This window comes from Microplitis demolitor, chromosome 3 (assembly GCF_026212275.2).
Source record: "Microplitis demolitor isolate Queensland-Clemson2020A chromosome 3, iyMicDemo2.1a, whole genome shotgun sequence".
NCBI lineage: Eukaryota > Metazoa > Arthropoda > Insecta > Hymenoptera > Braconidae > Microplitis > Microplitis demolitor.
In genome coordinates, this window is record NC_068547.1 from 16,475,545 (window position 1) to 16,493,753 (window position 18,209).

An 18,209-nucleotide genomic window follows, 5' to 3' on the forward strand; every position below is an offset into this window, starting at 1 on the left:
AATCCCCGAAAAAATAAATTTACAAATAAATTCAAATTGCAAATAAAATTTATTAAAAGAAAAAAATTACAAAAGCATACAAAAAATAAAATAAATCGTGACTTACGTTGTGACGTTAAATTATAACCTTTAAGAATATATATGTCATATATTTATATATAAATGATTACGAGTTACGAGTAACTAGACAGACATGGAGAATAATAACGTACTGGTGTCAGCTGTTTGATTTTATTTTGTCATATAGTGACAAATTAATAATTACTTGTCTGGAGCAGCTATTCAATTAATTAATTTCATACATTTTAATTAGTTAAAACCTCAAGTGTGATGTCATCATATATATTGTGATAAAATATTTTTTACTATTAAGAGTTTTTTGTTATTAATAAAAATTATTATTTTCACGTAAGTTAATTTATATTTAAACAAATAATTGCGTGTATGATTTATTATTTGAGTCATAATTTTCTTTGTACTTATCAATATCAATGCATATAAAAATTTCTTTCTTGTTCTATTTTTAGATTCAAGTGTTTAATGACAAAACAAATTGTTGTGTTTTCAATTAACTTGATTATTTTTATAAATAAGTGATTATATATATATATTTATAATTTAAATGTAATAGACAAAAAATTATTTAATCAGTTTTATATATTTTAGCATCAAACGGAATAATATTTTAAGATTATAAATTATATTTAATATTTATAAGATTTAATTTGTTTTTTTTTTTATTAAATTATAGAAATTTATAATCGATTATTCTTGATTAAAACAATTTATTTGATTAATACGAGAAACCTACAGTCCCTACGTGACTGCCAGTGTATTACTCAATAATATATAAAATATGATTTAAATTTAACTGTTTATTAAAATCCATACTCTAAAATTATCTCTAGAATCTTTTGTTTATTTCTATTATTGAAATTTAATGAGACAAATCTTATCATTAACTCGCAAACTTATTGATGTCGATGATTGTATAATTATAGGATTTATGAAAAAAAATCTACTCACGTTCAAATTTTTTTATTAGTCGTCTAATTTTTTTTTTTTCTCTGATACCAAATCAAATCTGTTTAATTTTTATTATCATAGAAGACATGGCATAGACTAAATTTTTCTTTTTTCTCTCAATTTATGTATAATAGTTATATATATTCAGTCATATTTAGTGACAGAATAATTAAAATATTAATTTATTTAAAGAAAATAAATACGATCGTCTTTTTCTCCGCATAATTTTAATGTTGTTCGAATGATATAGATAAATTTATTTATCTTGATACTTGGCAATTAAAAGGAGTTTAAACCATGAAAAGGCACAAATCCAAGTCAAGACTTTTCTAATGATATCAAATTTAATAACATTAAGTGTATATCATATAGATATGGCTGAAACAAAATTTTCCTTATTCTCTTGATAATATAGATAATTTTAAATTGAATATTTATATAAAATTATCAAATAATTAACTTTTGCTCTATGTAATTTTTAATTCAGTTATTAGTGAAAACTATAACAAAAATTATTTAATTCAATATTTGTATTCTGCAGTTAAAAATGTCGTGGTTCTTTGGAAAGAAAAAAAATAAAGAATCACCAACGGAATCAACTGAAGAAATATCACCAACAAGCCAAAATGATGATTACATATTAATTGAAAAACAGGTAAATCCATTTGCACCAAATCTTCCGGGTTCTGATAGCGGCGGTAATTTACCATCAGGATCAAGTGCATTGTATCCAGCATTGAGTGGTGATCGTATGATCAATCAACCAATACCACCTTTACCTGGATCAAGACCAACAACTTCAGCTGATAAAAATATATTAGGTGATACTCAAGCTTATTTAAGTATTATTCCATTTGAATTGAATAAAGAATTAGATAAAGATCCTGAATTAGATAGACTTCGTGTTGATGAAATTTCAAATTTTATTTCACGAATCATGAGTGAAGACTATCAGTATGATTTTAGTGTTGAAAAGGGTGTTATCAATGAAATGGAAGCTGTAACAGAATAATAATAATTATTATTAGTTATTTTTTTAACTGTATTTATTACTCTTAATATTATTTCGCGTTACTAATTTCAAAAGGACTTATATTTTTATATAGCAGAAGATCAGAACTTTTTCGCGCGACGTAAATGAAAAAAATTTATGTACTTTGACTGCTTATGGGGTAGTTCCAAAAGTTAGCGGCCTTGGCTGATGTATCAGCATCTATAAGAAACATTTCAGAAATCTAGTCATCCACTAGGTTTTTTACTTTCCAATTTTTTTTTTCATTGCGCGAAAAACGTTCTGGTCTTCAGGTACATCGTGTAAAGCCAAAAAGGCGTACAATTTTTTTTTCATTGTCAATCGTCATGTAGTTTTATTTTATAGATAAAAATTGGAAAAAAAAAAAAAATAATAAAAGCCAAAAGAGCATGTAGCTTAAATTATATGCCCTTTTGGCTTTTCAAATTTTCACTCTAGAATAAATCTACAATATAATTTGCAATTAAAAAAAAAACATTTATACACCCTTTTGGTTTTAAACTTAGTAACTAAAGCCAAAAAAACTTATAAAAATATAAGTCTTTTTGGAACTAATGACGCGATTTTTAGTTTATAATTTAAAATATTTTTTTATTTCTATAATTAGTCGACAGTAATTATCTCGTATATTTAATAATCATTTTTGCATAATTTTATCGACAAAATATAAAATTTTTATCATTTATATAAATGATATATTTAGAACTTTTAATGATCGAAAGTTTATTTTTGCTTCCATTATTGTTGAAATAACTAAAAATTATATTAAGATTATTGATTTTAAAATTTATCTGAAAAGGTATCCATAGTTAAGAATTTTTCTTAATCATATCCATTACAAAAAAAAATTTCCCACTGCTCAGTTGTCTGTAAAATAATTTAATATTATTTTATGATCTTTATAAAAGAATTTTCATAGTATCGATTTATGAAAACTATTATTTACTGCGTAATTATGAGAATATTATTATTAGAATTTATTATGACGGTACCCACGTAATTAAACAATAATCAATGACGTAAGCAATCAATATCGTTACGAGGGTATTATTGTACTATGCAATCAAATTTATACGTAAAGAATACGGCAAGCTGTTCATTTAGTATATGATTAAACAGTAAACAACTCAACGGTTGATAAGTGAAATGTTTGTATAAGTTATTTAGGAAATTGATATAACTTGTTTGAAAGATCTTGACAATTAATAATAATTATTTGACAAAATAAAAATAACTTCAAATCATAAATTTTAAAATGCAATTGAGCTTTAAAATTTTAGGTGTAATTTTTTGTTTCCGTCATTTTTCAATAAAAATGAAAAAAAATTATAAATTTATTTATATTTGAATTGTTATTAGTAACATGAAGTTATAAAATAATTGAAGATAATTAAAAATAAATTATTTATAACAAATAATACATTAGTAAATTAATCAAAAAATTTTTAATAACTAAAAGTAATTTTTTCTATATTAAATTTTAAAGAAAATTTATTTTAAGTTTACAATGTAAAAAATTGGGAGTGAATTCGGAGTGATTACAGATTTGATTTAAATCCACATTCATTCAATCCGAAGTAATAATTTACACTCCTCTCCAGAGTAAATTTCACTCTGAGGGGATTCACTCTGGATTTAATCCACGTTGACTCCACAAATTTTTCATAGTGTATTCAATAATTTTTTTCTTACTTTGAGCTTTCAAACAAAAATATTTAAAAAAATTCCATTGCCATTGATAGTAATAATACTTATTATATTAAGATTATAATTATTTCTTGCTTTATTTATTTTTGATTAATATAATTATTAAGGAATGTATTATACAACTGTAAAAAAACGCACGGATCCATACAGTAAACAATTATTTTTATAATAAATATGTAAGCTTACAAATATTTTTATTTTAATAACTAGACCTTTATAAAATGACGTAAATTATGTCTTTTTTTATAAACGAACACAATTAATGCATAATAAAATGTAAACATATTCAATTACAAATTAACGATTAATAAATAAATTTGTTTTTTCTCATTGAACAAGCAGTCAAATGAATTTTTAAATTAATGAGCTCTCTATATAGATTATTTTTATATTGATTATTTATTATTGACCAAAATTATTAATAACATTATAAAGTTTTCTAATCAACTAAATTAATATTCATTAAATAATAGAATTAAAAAAAGTCTAAGTACTTACAGTTATTAAATGTCATTGTAAATCCCAGGCAGTAAATGAAAAGCAAATTAATTGTTTAAATTTTCCTAATTGATTTATTCAAAAGACAGTGATAAATATGGTTATAATTGTTACAATAATAACAAAGGGCAGCCATGTTTTGACAAATCCTAAAAAGCTAAAAAGATAAAAATTGATATTAAACTTTATAATTATTTGTAATTGTTATTAATTATTATATGTGTTAAATTATACAAATTTTTAGTTATAATAATTTACCTAACATATTTTCCTTTTATTAAAATAAGAAATGCAAGTTTAACCATATTCCAATTACTTGAGTTGTCATAATTCATTAAATCTAAAGCAGTTGCTACATGCGAATGGCAATTATCACAAAATAAATTATGCTAAAAACAATAAGTATATAATTAAAAAATAATTAGTTTTATTCATTTTAAAATTAATATTTATTCATCATTATCCGTGTAAAAAAAATTTTCCAAAAACGTTCATGACAGAACTTTCAAAATTGAGACAGTTCTAAATTTTGAGTTAAACATTTTTGGAACTTTAAAATAATTATAAGTGAAAATAATTTTCAACTAGTGTATACTTTTCTTGCGGGTTTTTTTTCTTTTCTTTTGAAATTTTTCAAGCAAAATTGGTTTGAATTGACAATTTTGTGAGTTTATAAGATTATAATTAGTTCCAATTGCTCATTTTTTGGACTATTTTTGAACAAGTCAAAAAAACTGACCTTACCTAAAAGTTCTAATAAAAGTCAAAAAATGTTCATAAATATTTTCAAACCATTTTTAGTTTTTGTTTTTCCTCATACCTGAATAATTCTGGTAAGAGTCGTGCATGTTTATAATTCCTACTTAATTCTTTTTTTTTAATACTCTTCACACCCAAAAAAATTGTCAAATCAAATTATTTTCGAAAAAAAAAAAAAAACGCACAGGAAAAGCCGTTACCAGTTGAAAATTACTCATTTTCTAATTTTTTCAAAGTCCCGAAAATGTTCAACTTAAAGTTTAGAATTGTCTCAATTTTTTTGTAAGTTCACCGTCAGGAACATTTTTGGAACAATTTTTTTTTTCACAAGTATGATAAAAAGTATACATGCTAAAAAAGAAAGAATTGCAATTTTCAATTAATTATGTTATTTAAATAATTTAAGTCTACTTATAGATGATAGCTTAGATGTTTAGTTGAAATAATTAAGTTTGAAAATAATATTTATACACTGAGCGAAAAAAATTCTTTCAACGAAAGAAAAGTTTTCGATTCCAGAGTTGACTTTATTCGCAATCATCAATAAAAGATATTTTTGTCAAAATAATTCATTATTATTTTTAAAAAATGTATTTGCACAGAAAATTATTTTTGTACATTAGTAAAAATGACTATCAACTTGTTCTAACAAAAAATTGTTTTCCTACAGTAAAATATCCAATTGATTAGAATAATTGGTTAAGGTAATTTTTGAGTCAAGAGATTATATACTGTATTAGTTTCTTTGTTTTGCTGAGTGTATTATGTACGTTATTGAAGAGTTTTGAATAAAGAAAAATTTATTTAAAGAAGTTACCATTTTTTTTTTATAAATATCACTGGCTTCAGAAACAGCAGCATCCCATCCAGCTAAACCACCACGCGCTCGTGAATAATCTAACTGCCAATATTTTGTTGGCTCTCCAAATGCCATTTGGTTTTCAGAAACATGATATGGTCCAGCAAAATCACGTATAACTCCAGCTGATGTAGCTATTCCCATATGTCCAATAAATGGAAAAAAATATCTATAAAAAATAAACTTTTAGTTTGTTTATTTAATCAAAAAAATTATATATTAATAATTTTCGTTAATAAAATTTTATTAAAATACTTGAATAATAATAAAAACTTTTAGTTTATTTGTTCAATTTTTATAAAAATTTAGCCTTGATTACATTTGTTTATTGTCCTATATTTGATTTTTTAATATACTCTGGGCCAAGTGATCTTAATGTTAATATCTTAAATAATTAAAAACTTTCATAGAATGGAAAAAAATATGTTTTATTATTCTATAATAATAATATATTGTGCGATAAGAATTAAACAGTACAATTTCAGACAAGGGTGAAGTTGACAGACAGTTTGGGAGCCAGTTTGAGGTTTGTAATCATGAATTCAATTTTTACAGTGCTGAAATAATACCAGAAAATTATTAAGCAGACAGTAAATGAGACATTTTTTACTCATGGGAAGAAACCAATTAAATTGGAACCGCTAAATCATATTGCCTATTGATAAAAGTCTGAAATTGTCTGGACAGGAATTTAAACTCGTAGTTTGATATTAGAGCCAGCTTTTCAAACCGGATTTATTTTTAACCTCTGGGTTTAAATATGATCCTGAAGTTAGTAGACAATTAACAATTCGTTTATTTTTAACATCAATTGGAAAAAAGAAAAAAAAAACTGAAAATATGCACGTGTAGAAAATTACAAAAATTGTAGATGCAATTTTTTGAATTATTTATTTTTTATGATTTATTGTTTTTAAAAAAATTCAAATATTATTCGACGTCGGCTAATTTTAGTATTGTAGTTTAAATTATTATTGTTGGATGAGTGTGAATGTGGACGACATGAGACATTTTATAAATTTTAAATAATGAAATTTTAAAAAATGCGCGTACTGACTCTTCATTGATCTAAATACGCATTTTTTATTTGGGAGCCAGAGACGTCCCCAAATGAAATATATGCTATACGTACTTTTTATGAAACTACAAATTAAAAAGTAAAAACAATTTGAAATGAGAAAAAATTCAACAGGAGAATGCATCGGAGTTACTAATTTGAAAAGAATAGAAAGTACCGAAAAAAAACATCGAAAAAAATGTTTGAATAAGATATTGTATTAAGATAGAATAAATTTGAAGTAAAATTTAAAAAATAAAAAATTTCTGCAATACAAAATAAATTCGAAAAAAAATCCCTTAAAATACAATTTCATAGAATAAAAAAAAAATTCACATTAAAAAAACTTCGAAATGTTTAGTTTTTGAAATTATAAGCTCTTGAAAATATATAATGAAGAAATATATTTGAATCAAGAATGAATAGTATGAATATTATTTTGCATCAAAATGAAATTTGTTCGAAATCAATTTTTAATACTACAGTGGTACCAATTTAATTCTAAAAAAACTTCTTTATCGGAAGCAGTTATGTTTGACAGGTTTTTGTTTGCTAATCAAAATCTTTTTTCAAAACAGAGATCTTATAACTTTTTTCAAATCAGAGAGATTAAATATTGATTTTGAACAAATTCCATTTTGAAGCAAAATAATATTCATACAATTCATTCTCGATTCAAATATATTTCTTCATTATATTGAATGTTTTCTCCTGTTGAATTTTTTCTCATTTCAAATTATTTTAACTTTTTAATTTGTAGTTTCATAGAAATTACGTATAGCATATATTTCACTTGGGGACGTCTCTGGCTCCCTTTTATTTATTTATTCAAAAATTTAAAAAATTCCCATTAGTCAGCTACATTCACTTTTATTATTGTTGCTATATTTATATATTATTAATGTATACTAGCAATATTATTTTGAATTCGGTTTGAAAAACTGGATCTTATTGATAGAGTAAAAAGATTTGTGAAAAATAATAACTAAATATTCAATTTCAAATACAAACACTCAATAATTTTTCAAACAAATACATGAAATAATTGAGAGTATTTAAAAAATTTTTATTAAAATACTCAAGAAATTTATAAAATAAATATCAGACTGGATACTGGTGAGAAATTAACAACAAAATGTTTTCCCCTTCTAACAATAATAATAAAATAATGAACTTTAGATTAAAAATACTAACGTAAGAAATGGTATTGGTGTCCATACAATACAAAATGGAAATTTTTTTTTCGCTGGTTCAACAACAAGATCAATAATAGAAGAAGTACTTGAAGTATTTGTTGATCTTGCCAAGTAATCGCTATCTCTCATTTTAATATATTTATTTTGACAGTTACCGCGTGTATAAGTTTGTCATCAAAATATTTACAATAACAAAAATTCTTAACCTCAAAATACTGAACTGTATGTTTTCTGTCAAAGCTCTTTAAATACCCACACTTTTACACAATATACACATACACATATTTATACATATATGTAATCTTTATCAGCTGATTCATGTTTTGGTAATGGAGTTACTGTCGAAGTTTATATTTTCCATTCGAGATTATCTGTATCACTTTAATTATCTAGAAATAATTAATCAAATAAGGAAGCAAAATTAATTTTTTTTTTTAAAGATTTAAATTTAATTTTAAATTCGTACTATAAAAATTAAAAAAAAATCTTAATAATTACATATCATCAACAATAAATAATAATAATGTGTATAAAAATTAATTAAGAAACAAAAGAAAATGAGCGCTCAAAATTATACGTCATTAAAATTACAATAATTAACAAAACGGGTTAATTACAATTACTTTTTACAAGTAATGATATTTGTGACAGCTCGACAGTATTATTTTATACTACATGTGTAATGCATTTATAGATATATATATATATATATATAATATATGTATGTATAAATTTAAAATAATCGTTCCAAGATATAAAGATTAGTAACAGAATAAATTAATCATTAATAACTAATGATATTAAAATTTTTTTTTCAGTGATTTAATCAAGACACTTATGTACAGACAAGCATTTATTACATACTTTCAGCCAGTTGTCTGCTATCACCAAGTCTAGGATGTATGAACATAGACCATTTATTTCGTTTATATATTTTTATACTCATAGACAATAGATTTATTTATCTGCAACGATATTTTATAACGAAACGTACTTTAACTGTTTTATATTATTTATTTAAAAGTTATTGGATCATACAATATTTGAAGTAAGTTATTTATTTATTTGGTTATTATTAATTGCAATTTTTTAAACTGAATATAAGAATCCTTGAAAGGACTTTCTCTTTTAACACAGTTATAAAAATATGAGTATTTTATTTATTAATAAATTGATAATGAAACTAGCTCATTTACTTATTCGTGAGAAATAAGCATTTAATTGATTGATAAAATTATTTTTAGTTGATAAATTATTATTTTTGATATTGAAAATTTATGTCCGATCAATGATATATTATTAGAAAAAATAATTGAAAATGTAAATAAATATTTTCAACTTGCACAGAGACTTTTAAAAAGACAAACAAATTTTTTTTCGTCTCAAAGTCAAATTTTTTTTGCATGAATTAGACGTACAGTTGTTGGTCCTAGAGAATTTATCTTCTTTTTTTTATCTTAAAAAAGTAATTTCAATTAAAAAATCGTTTAGATGATGACTTATTTGACAATTATTTGTAATTAACTTTTTGTCGTCACTTGTATCAAGTCTTTTAAGCAGATATTTTTTTGGTGACATAAATTTCTGATCGTTTTGTCAATATTTGATGCCTTATCGATAAGTCAAAAAACTGCTGTCTTATAAATGTCACAGAGGCAAGGTTGCTGCCCAATTTCAAAACACAATAAGGGACAAATTTTACAAAATTAATTTTTTTGTATAATTAGTTCCAGTAGAATCTTGTGATCATGATTCAAATCATATTTCAAAAATATTATTTTTATCAGTTACTGTGTTTTCAAATTGGGAAGCCGACTTGGCTGTGACATTTATAAGATAGCAGTTTTGAGCCTGTTTTTTGATATTGATAAGGCACCAAGATGTTGATAAAGCGATCAAAACTTAATGTTACCGAAAAAATATCTGGTTATAAGACTTGACACAAGTGACGACAAAAAGTTAATTACAAATAATGGTGAAATAAATCATCTAAACGATTTTTCAGCATGAAAAAAAGAAGACAAACTTTCTATGATTCTTAGGGTCAAAATCTGCATGTCTTATTTATGTAAAAAAACTTGGGTGTAAGACAAAAAAAATTTTTCTTGTCCTTTTAAAAAACATCTTCATGACATCTTAAAGTTGTCTCTGTGCTACTTGGGTTAATTTTTTTTTTTTTTTTAATATTTAAGTTATCGACCATCTCCTGCTTTCACTGTCATCGTAATTATATGTTTTTTTTTTACAGAAAATGTCGTATCCAATAAATAGAAAACCATTATTGAGTGGTGTGACAAGTGACAGCGAATTTGACGAAGATAATGAAACGGAAATTGATGACTCTAGTGTCTCTGTACCAGATAGAAAACCATTTTTTAAACCACAACCTGTAGATAGGTATTTCGTGTATTTGATAATAATAATTAATGATATTAATTTCTTAATTAAAAAAAAAAATATTTATTTTTTAGATATAATTTAGCGTATATTGTTTTTTATTTACTTGGAATAAATACTTTAATACCATGGAGTTTTTTCATTACTGCCGATGATTATTGGATGTACAAATTTCGCCAAATTCATCCGAATAACAGCGGAAGTAATAATTATACGCACACAGAAATATTAGAAAATAAAACAGATTTGCAAGTTAGTTTTACATCGTACCTAAATGTATCCAGTGCATTACCTAATATGTTATTTTTAATAATCAATACATTTCTTAGTAAACGGTAATAAAAGTAAAATAATTCAATTTTAATTAAAACGTTTAAAAAATTTATTTAAAAACATAATTTTTTTAGACTGTCTCAAAAATTCCGCATGATATCGTCGCAGTTATTAATATTTATTATGTTTATTGTAACGACAGTGTTTGTTAAAATAAATACCGACGAATGTAAGTGTAAATTTTTTTTATAAACCTACTAAATTTATTAATAATTATTTTATGAATTTCGAGTATTATTTCAGGGCAAAATACATTTTTGATAATAACTTTGACAACTGTGGCATTTGTTAACGGTAAGTGTGAAAAAATTAAGAGTAATTACAATTTTACTTGAGTTATTAATAACTAATATTTATCTTTTATTATTTAGCACTAAGTGCAGTATTTGGTGGTACTTTAATGGGTATCGTCGGGCGTTTTTCACCAAAATACATAACTGCAATGTCAGGAGGACAAGCCCTAGGTGGAATATTTACAGCTCTAACTGAAATATGTTCACTGTGGATTGGTGCCAGTCCTGTAGTATCCGGTTTAGTTTATTTTATAATAGGCGATGTTGTACTTTTATTTTCATTTATCGCTTACATTATCTTGGAAGAAGAAGTAAGTTTATATGAATCATGATCTCGATTGAAAAATATGTTTACTTCAAATAAAATTTATAATTTATTTAAATCCTCAACATCTGTCGCGCGATAGTTATTTAAAATAGAATAAATTTTTCCCCATATCTGCACCGAAAGTTTAAATTTCTGCCGTATTTAGAAGGAAGGTCTTCTTTTTTTCTCTTATAAGAAAACAAATGGTAAAAATTAGCGGATGCGACTTTTTTCCCACAAACAGAGACAAAAATTTAAACCTTCAGGTACAGGTCTGGTAAAAAATTTTATAGATTCGCAAAAAATTTATAAATTTGCGTGTTTGCCATCTTCATCTTCGGTCTGGGTACGCAATTATACACGCGGATAAAAATGCCCTTCTTTTCGTCTCAGGTATTTAATATACTATTTCGTTTTAAGGAATTTTTCAAACATCATATGCTACTGAAACAACAAGAAGAGCCAAATTTTTCAGTTAACGCAGAAGTTAGTTTTGTTGATGAGCCTAGAATATCGTATAGACGAATACTAAAAAGAATACTCCCATATGGATTGACAATGTTTTTAGTATTTTTTGTAACCATGGCAGTTTATCCAGCAGTTACTGTATTAGTTGAGAGTCAAGGCAAAGGTCAAGGGTATGCTTGGAATGACATTTATTTTGTACCAGTCGTTACTTATCTCACATTTAGTTGCGGGGATTATATTGGACGGCTTTTATCCGGAATACTCTTATGGGTAAATAATAAAATTTTATTTATCATTCATCAAAACATATTAATAAGATTATTTACTCTCAATGCTCGCTTCTATTTTATAATCGTTAGAAAATACTTATAGTTAAAAATGAAATATTGGTCATTCATTTATTATCTGTGCAATTATTTCAAATAGCATGGAAAATTTTATTTGAACTACTGTTAATTTAAAATAAATTTATATTATAGTAATTAATTTTAATAACTTATTTAAATACACAAAAAAAAATTTCTTGGCGCAAAAAATGTTTACTCGTCCCAAGAAAATTTTTCTATTATTAATTAAAAACAAAAATTTTCTTGGAGCAAAAAAAAAATTCTTGCGTCAAGAAATTTTTTCGACACAGAAAAAAAGGATTTCATGGCTCAAAAAATTTTTTCTTGCTCCGGAACAATTTTTTCTTACCTCAAGAAATTTTTTGTATTATAAATTAAAAACAAAAATTTTCTTGATGCGAGAAAAAAATTTTTGCGCCGAAAATTTTTTTCCAGTCCTAAGGAAATTTTTGTCTTCAATTCATAATGCAAAATATTTCTTGCGCCAAAAAATCCTTTTTTTTCCGTAATTTATTTTATTTTGTAGATAAAAAAAAAAAAATTAATTAAGTGAATAATTATTTTCAGCCAAAAAAAAAACCGTGGGTGGTTGTGATTCTAAGTTTACTTAGAGTTCTATTTATTCCAGCATTCATGCTTTGTAATGCTCAACCACGTCATTATCTACCAGTTTATGTAAATAGTGATATTTGTTATATATTATTGACAATATTATTTGCTACTGGTAATGGATATTTGTGTAATATTGCATTTATATTAGCTCCGACGTAAGTTACTAATTAGAGCATGTACTATGATTCATTAATAAATTATTATTATATTAATTTAAATACTATTGATAATAATATATATTTATTATTTGTTATTATAGTGTTGTTGAGCCACAAGATAAAGAAGTTGCCTCGACAATGATGGGAGCTTTTCTCGGATTAGGAATTACGACTGGCTCAGCACTAAGCCTCGTACTAATTAAATGTCTTTAACGTTACATCTTAAATATAATTAATAGAACAATTTTTTTTTTAATTATTATTATTTATTAACGTTGTAATTTTTAAGGCATCAGCTACCGATCAATTTTTTTAAATGTTTTTAAAAGTTTATTAGTTTATAACTTTAAATGTTAATATAATTCCTAATTTTTTTTTATTCAACTAACGCACAATTTTAAACAGAGACAAATATAATAATTTTATTAAATTCATACACTGTAAAAAGTCATCGGGTTAAGTCCAAGAGGTGTAGGTGTTAAAATCGGCGGTGTTAAATTTCAACACCGAAAGCGATGTTAAAATAACGCCACCGCCGGTGTAGATATTCTTTACCGGTGTTAAAATATTTTACTTTGTGAATATTTTTATTTACTCGATTACTATACTAGTTAATAAATGATATTTTTTATTAAGTTTCATAAGGAACTGACATTTTTTGTGTTTTATAATCTTTAAAGTTAATACTACAAGCGGAAGCAGTGTACCCCGCTTTTATACCGCCGAATTACGCCTCTTACACCGGTGTAATTTCATTTTAACACTGAGCGACGTTAAAATGAGTCCATTTTTAACACCGCTCTTTTTACAGTGTATAATTATTTTATAGATTACGCATAAATGAATCTCATTTTATTTATTTAAATATTTTTGAAGATAAGAAAATTTAAAATGCATAATTTTTATCCTTATGGAGTAAATTAAAACATATATTTTTATAAAATATTGTCATTATATGAAATGATGAAAAAAAAAAGAAATATTTTGTCTAAATTTTAATTCATAATATCAAAGATGATTGTCTTGGTGCAAAGCTTTTATTGTCAGCACTTTAAAAATCTTCTCTTATATTTTACATTTTGGACTTGGCTATGACTGAAACAACGCAAATAGTCAAGCTCACAGTTTCCAAAATATCTTCTTTTGATCATAATAACTCATTATAATGACAATACTATTCATCTTCATACTGTAATTTCTTTTTCTTGGGTAATTTATTATTTTATTTCAACTACATCAGTTTGGACATGTGCGTCAGACCCGTTTTTTATTTTGTTTTTTTAATTAAAACAAAATTTTACCTTCATGTATATTTTATTTTTTATTTTAATTTATTTAAAATAGTTACCAATTGTTTGTACAGTTAAAAATAAAATATATATTATAACTTTGCGACCAAATCGTAAAAATATGAGATAATCATATCAATAAAAATATGTCTTAATTATTTTTATTTATGAAAAATATTTAAATAGATCCAAAATTTTATTAAATGAAGTAAATTTGTGTCTAGTCTAAGAATGTTTAAAAGAAAGTATAGGCTTCCTAAAATACCATAGCTTAAAGTGAAGTAAAAATAGTATTTATTTAATTATTAGTTAATACTAAAACTTATTACAACCGTTTAAATAATAAATATATTTTATAATAAGTTTACGCAGCTAAAAACTATAATATATGACGTTTGGGTTTAATAATAATAAAAACTTAAATATTTTTAAATTTATTAATTTATAGTTCGAACTCGAAGATTATGAAAAATGTACTTATGACAAAGTTTTTTATAAAATGAAGTTTAGTTAAATGAAAATATCAGAATAAATAAAAATTGTTTAGTTAAATATTGAGCATTAATTAAAAATATCAGTGAATAGTACAAAAAAGTAAATAATAAAATAAATAAACAAAAAAAGCTCACTGGAGCAAACACTTATTTCATGATTGATACTGTCGTTCTTTATCAGTTAAAGGTACATAAACAACACCCATTAGCGATCGTTGTTGTATTTCTCCACTCATTGTTTTATCTATTTGTACGAGTTTTTGATCAGCACCTTCTGGGCCTATCGGTACTATTAGACGACCACCTGGTGCTAGTTGATCAATTAGCTATAAAATAATTCATTTTATTAATTACATCTCTTTTTGTCAGCACAGTTACTTCATTAGACTTATGATAAAAAAAGACAGAAATGGATCATAAGTTTATTACTATCGATAAAAATGAATTAAAATTATGTAGTATTCATATCGTCAGTCTCTTTAATTCTTTTATAATTATTTGTTATAAAAGTATAAGGTAAGAGACTAAGTCCCCAATCAGGGAACTAGTATCCGATCACTCGTATATTTGTATATTTATATTTAGATATACAAATACATGGAGTGATCGGGTGGTAGTTCCCTGATCGGTACTAGGTCTTTTACTTTACTGTGGTGGTGAGAATTAATTAGTATGTAAGAATACTGATGAATGAAATTATTTAAAAATATATGTTAAACCACTCTTGACCAATCAGATTTTAATATAAAATTTTATGAGGCTGACTTAAGCCAACTAGTGGCGTATCCTTCGATATAAGTTACATAAAATAAATAAATAATAGTTACAGCGTGTGGTGTTTCTTTGGCTGCTGCTCCAACATGAATGGCATCGTAAGGTGCACCAGCTGGATATCCTTCTCTTCCATCTCCAACTATTAACAGAGAGTTATTTTCCATATATTTAACAATTCAAAACATAGGGTAGAGTTAAAGTAGAAAGAAAAAGCAGTAAGAAAAGCGAGGTTTGAAAGTATGTAAAAAAAAGAGGGAGAGTTTGAATATTGAGTCTTGTAAAACACAATAGTGATACAAGTAAAATTAAATCAATTTGTCATTTAAAACATTTAAATATAAAAAAAAAACATACCGAATAATTTAACTCGACCGCTTTCAAGTAACTCTGGATTATCTGCTTTGATGTTACGAGTAGCAAGAGCTTGGAGTTCAGAAATATGATCGATACCAATAGCAACTCCATCAGGGCTCACCATCATTCCCATACATGCTGTTAAATATCCGGAGCCTGAGCCAATGTCGAGTGCACGTTTTCCATTTTTCAATTTGTCTTCAAGATATTCCAATGCATATGCATGCTAAAAAATAACTTTCGTCTATCTCAATTGTTAATTTTCTTATTCAAATTCATTACCAGATATTTATTAAAGGCATTCTAAGTCAGTGTTACCCACTTTTTAAAAATATTTAATAAATTTCAATTGTCATATCAGTATTAAAATTTTATTAATTAATTTTAAAACAAATGAAAGCATTAATTGAAAAAAAATCAACTTTTGAAGTGAATTTGTATTCTAATTCGGGTAGTAAATTTATGTCTAATTGTTTACAAACTGTCGTCAATAACGGAAAAGCCTGAAGTTGACAGACATTTGATGAAAAATTCGACGAAACTTTTATGAGGGTTTTTTTATAGTAACAAAAATTATCTCTAAATTGAGAAATAATTATAATAAATAAAATACATAATAACCCTGTTTAAAAATATTGGTTGAAAAGAATTAAAAATGATGAAATTCGAATTCTTTTCAATAATTTAAATTCTTTTGTTTGTATATATAGATATACAGTGTGTATGGAGTGACCGCTTTTCAATTCTTTTCAATCAGTATTTTTAACCAGGGTAAAAAACCAGATAATTATCGAATATTTTTAAAAAATACCTAGAAGTATAGTCAACCTGAGTAATTTTGGCACATCGAGGGTAATTTGGATCCTTTTAAAAGTGTATTTTACTAGGCTTTTTATCCACGAAAATGACAAATAGAAAAAACTAAACGCTCTTGCTGTCTAAATAGTATCACTTAGACATTATTACCCTGATGGTCTAAAATTACCTCAATTGACTGTATATAATAAAAAAAATATTCACCATGTGTGGAGCACTTATTGTTACTCCATAACCAATACCTTGAGGTGAATCTACGTATGGGTTTCCTCTAATTACGTATTTTCCACGATCAACAGCGCACATTGCTTCAAATACACGATCTGACTTTATAATTCCAGAGCCTTTTGAATAAAATAAATAAATACAATATTGATATTAATTTAATTATATATATTTATATACAGAACTGCTGTTATAACAGATTTGAAAAATTATTTTATAATTTATTACTTACGTTTAAGATATTGAACAAGTTCTTTATTAGATCGCCCATTGTAACGTCCAAATGAAGCCATTAATAAAAATTGTAAGACAATTAAAAAAATTATAAAACTAACAATTATCAATTGATAACTTTTCCTCACAATACTGATCTGCTGAACTGCTGTACACTATAGGTTGTTTTTGTAAATATTGGATTTTTTTCCAGATTAATCGACAAAAAAAAGCAGTCTCTACAATGTTTTTTCCTCTTTCGTAAAACTTTACTACCGACTATAAATTCCATTGATATCGTAAGTAATCAAAGTAAATTTCTCTGTTATCAATTTATCAATTTTTATGTGGTAGTTCGTAGTTCACTTTATTGTTGCCGAAATCGAAGCAACTATTCGATTGTTCACAATCGAATAGAATCGACTGAAGACAATCGATTGTGGTAATTAATCGTTTCTGAACAATCGATTATTGACATAATCGATTAAAAAAAACGATTTTTTTTTCTCCCAACTTTATAGTTGCAGAATCGATAGCTTAACAATCGATTTTGTAATTTTTTGTTCAAAATAAAAAAACGAATATGGGTCCAAAATCACAAATTCAAAATTATTAATATTTACATTATTTAACAGTCGATTATTTGCTCACAACTTTAAAGTTGCACAATCGACCATCTAACAATTTATTTTGAAAAATCGATTTCGAAATTTTATTTTAAAGTTAAATATCACCGCATATAAATATAAGTTTGTACTTCGAAGTATGAAATTTTCATATGGTCATTTATATTTAAAATAATAACAAATAAAATACTTTGTTTATGTTTAAAAATTTTTTATTTAAACTTTTCAGTAAAAAACAGTTCAGAAAAAAAATATTTTCTCAATAAATGGAGTACTGTATTTAATTAATAATTTTTTTTTTTGTGAAAAATCGATCATTTCATCGGAACTTTAAAATTGTAGAATCGTTTGAATAAAAATCGATTATT

General features: G+C 24.8%; 4 protein-coding genes across 4 annotated transcripts; 2 read left to right on the plus strand and 2 right to left on the minus strand.

Annotated features, from left to right (window-relative positions):
• The first annotated feature begins 32 nt into the window (after positions 1-32).
• On the plus strand, positions 33-4,254 carry LOC103571941 (uncharacterized). Its single transcript, XM_008550298.3, has 2 exons — positions 33-408; positions 1,568-4,254. Exon 2 carries the CDS (start codon positions 1,574-1,576, stop codon positions 2,036-2,038), a length of 465 nt encoding a protein of 154 aa, XP_008548520.1. The 5' UTR covers positions 33-408; positions 1,568-1,573; the 3' UTR covers positions 2,039-4,254.
• On the minus strand, positions 1,935-8,684 carry LOC103571932 (transmembrane protein 222). The gene is made up of 6 exons (XM_008550288.3): positions 8,634-8,684; positions 8,134-8,524; positions 5,841-6,051; positions 4,523-4,653; positions 4,265-4,421; positions 1,935-2,024 (listed from the first exon to the last, which is right to left on the minus strand). Exons 2-5 carry the CDS (start codon positions 8,262-8,264, stop codon positions 4,343-4,345), a joined length of 552 nt encoding a protein of 183 aa, XP_008548510.1. The 5' UTR covers positions 8,265-8,524; positions 8,634-8,684; the 3' UTR covers positions 1,935-2,024; positions 4,265-4,342.
• Positions 8,685-9,092: 408 nt separating this feature from the next.
• Positions 9,093-14,678, plus strand: LOC103571918 (equilibrative nucleoside transporter 1). The gene is made up of 9 exons (XM_014441271.2): positions 9,093-9,183; positions 10,384-10,532; positions 10,607-10,867; positions 10,940-11,034; positions 11,109-11,159; positions 11,237-11,469; positions 11,886-12,203; positions 12,848-13,047; positions 13,152-14,678. The coding sequence occupies exons 2-9, from the start codon at positions 10,387-10,389 to the stop codon at positions 13,261-13,263; spliced, it is 1,416 nt and encodes a 471-aa protein (XP_014296757.1). The 5' UTR covers positions 9,093-9,183; positions 10,384-10,386; the 3' UTR covers positions 13,264-14,678.
• An 84-nt stretch (positions 14,679-14,762) lies between these two features.
• On the minus strand, positions 14,763-17,595 carry LOC103577040 (protein-L-isoaspartate(D-aspartate) O-methyltransferase). Its single transcript, XM_014441275.2, has 5 exons — positions 17,235-17,595; positions 16,982-17,121; positions 15,962-16,187; positions 15,661-15,746; positions 14,763-15,159 (listed from the first exon to the last, which is right to left on the minus strand). The coding sequence occupies exons 1-5, from the start codon at positions 17,293-17,295 to the stop codon at positions 14,986-14,988; spliced, it is 687 nt and encodes a 228-aa protein (XP_014296761.1). The 5' UTR covers positions 17,296-17,595; the 3' UTR covers positions 14,763-14,985.
• Positions 17,596-18,209: the final 614 nt, after the last annotated feature.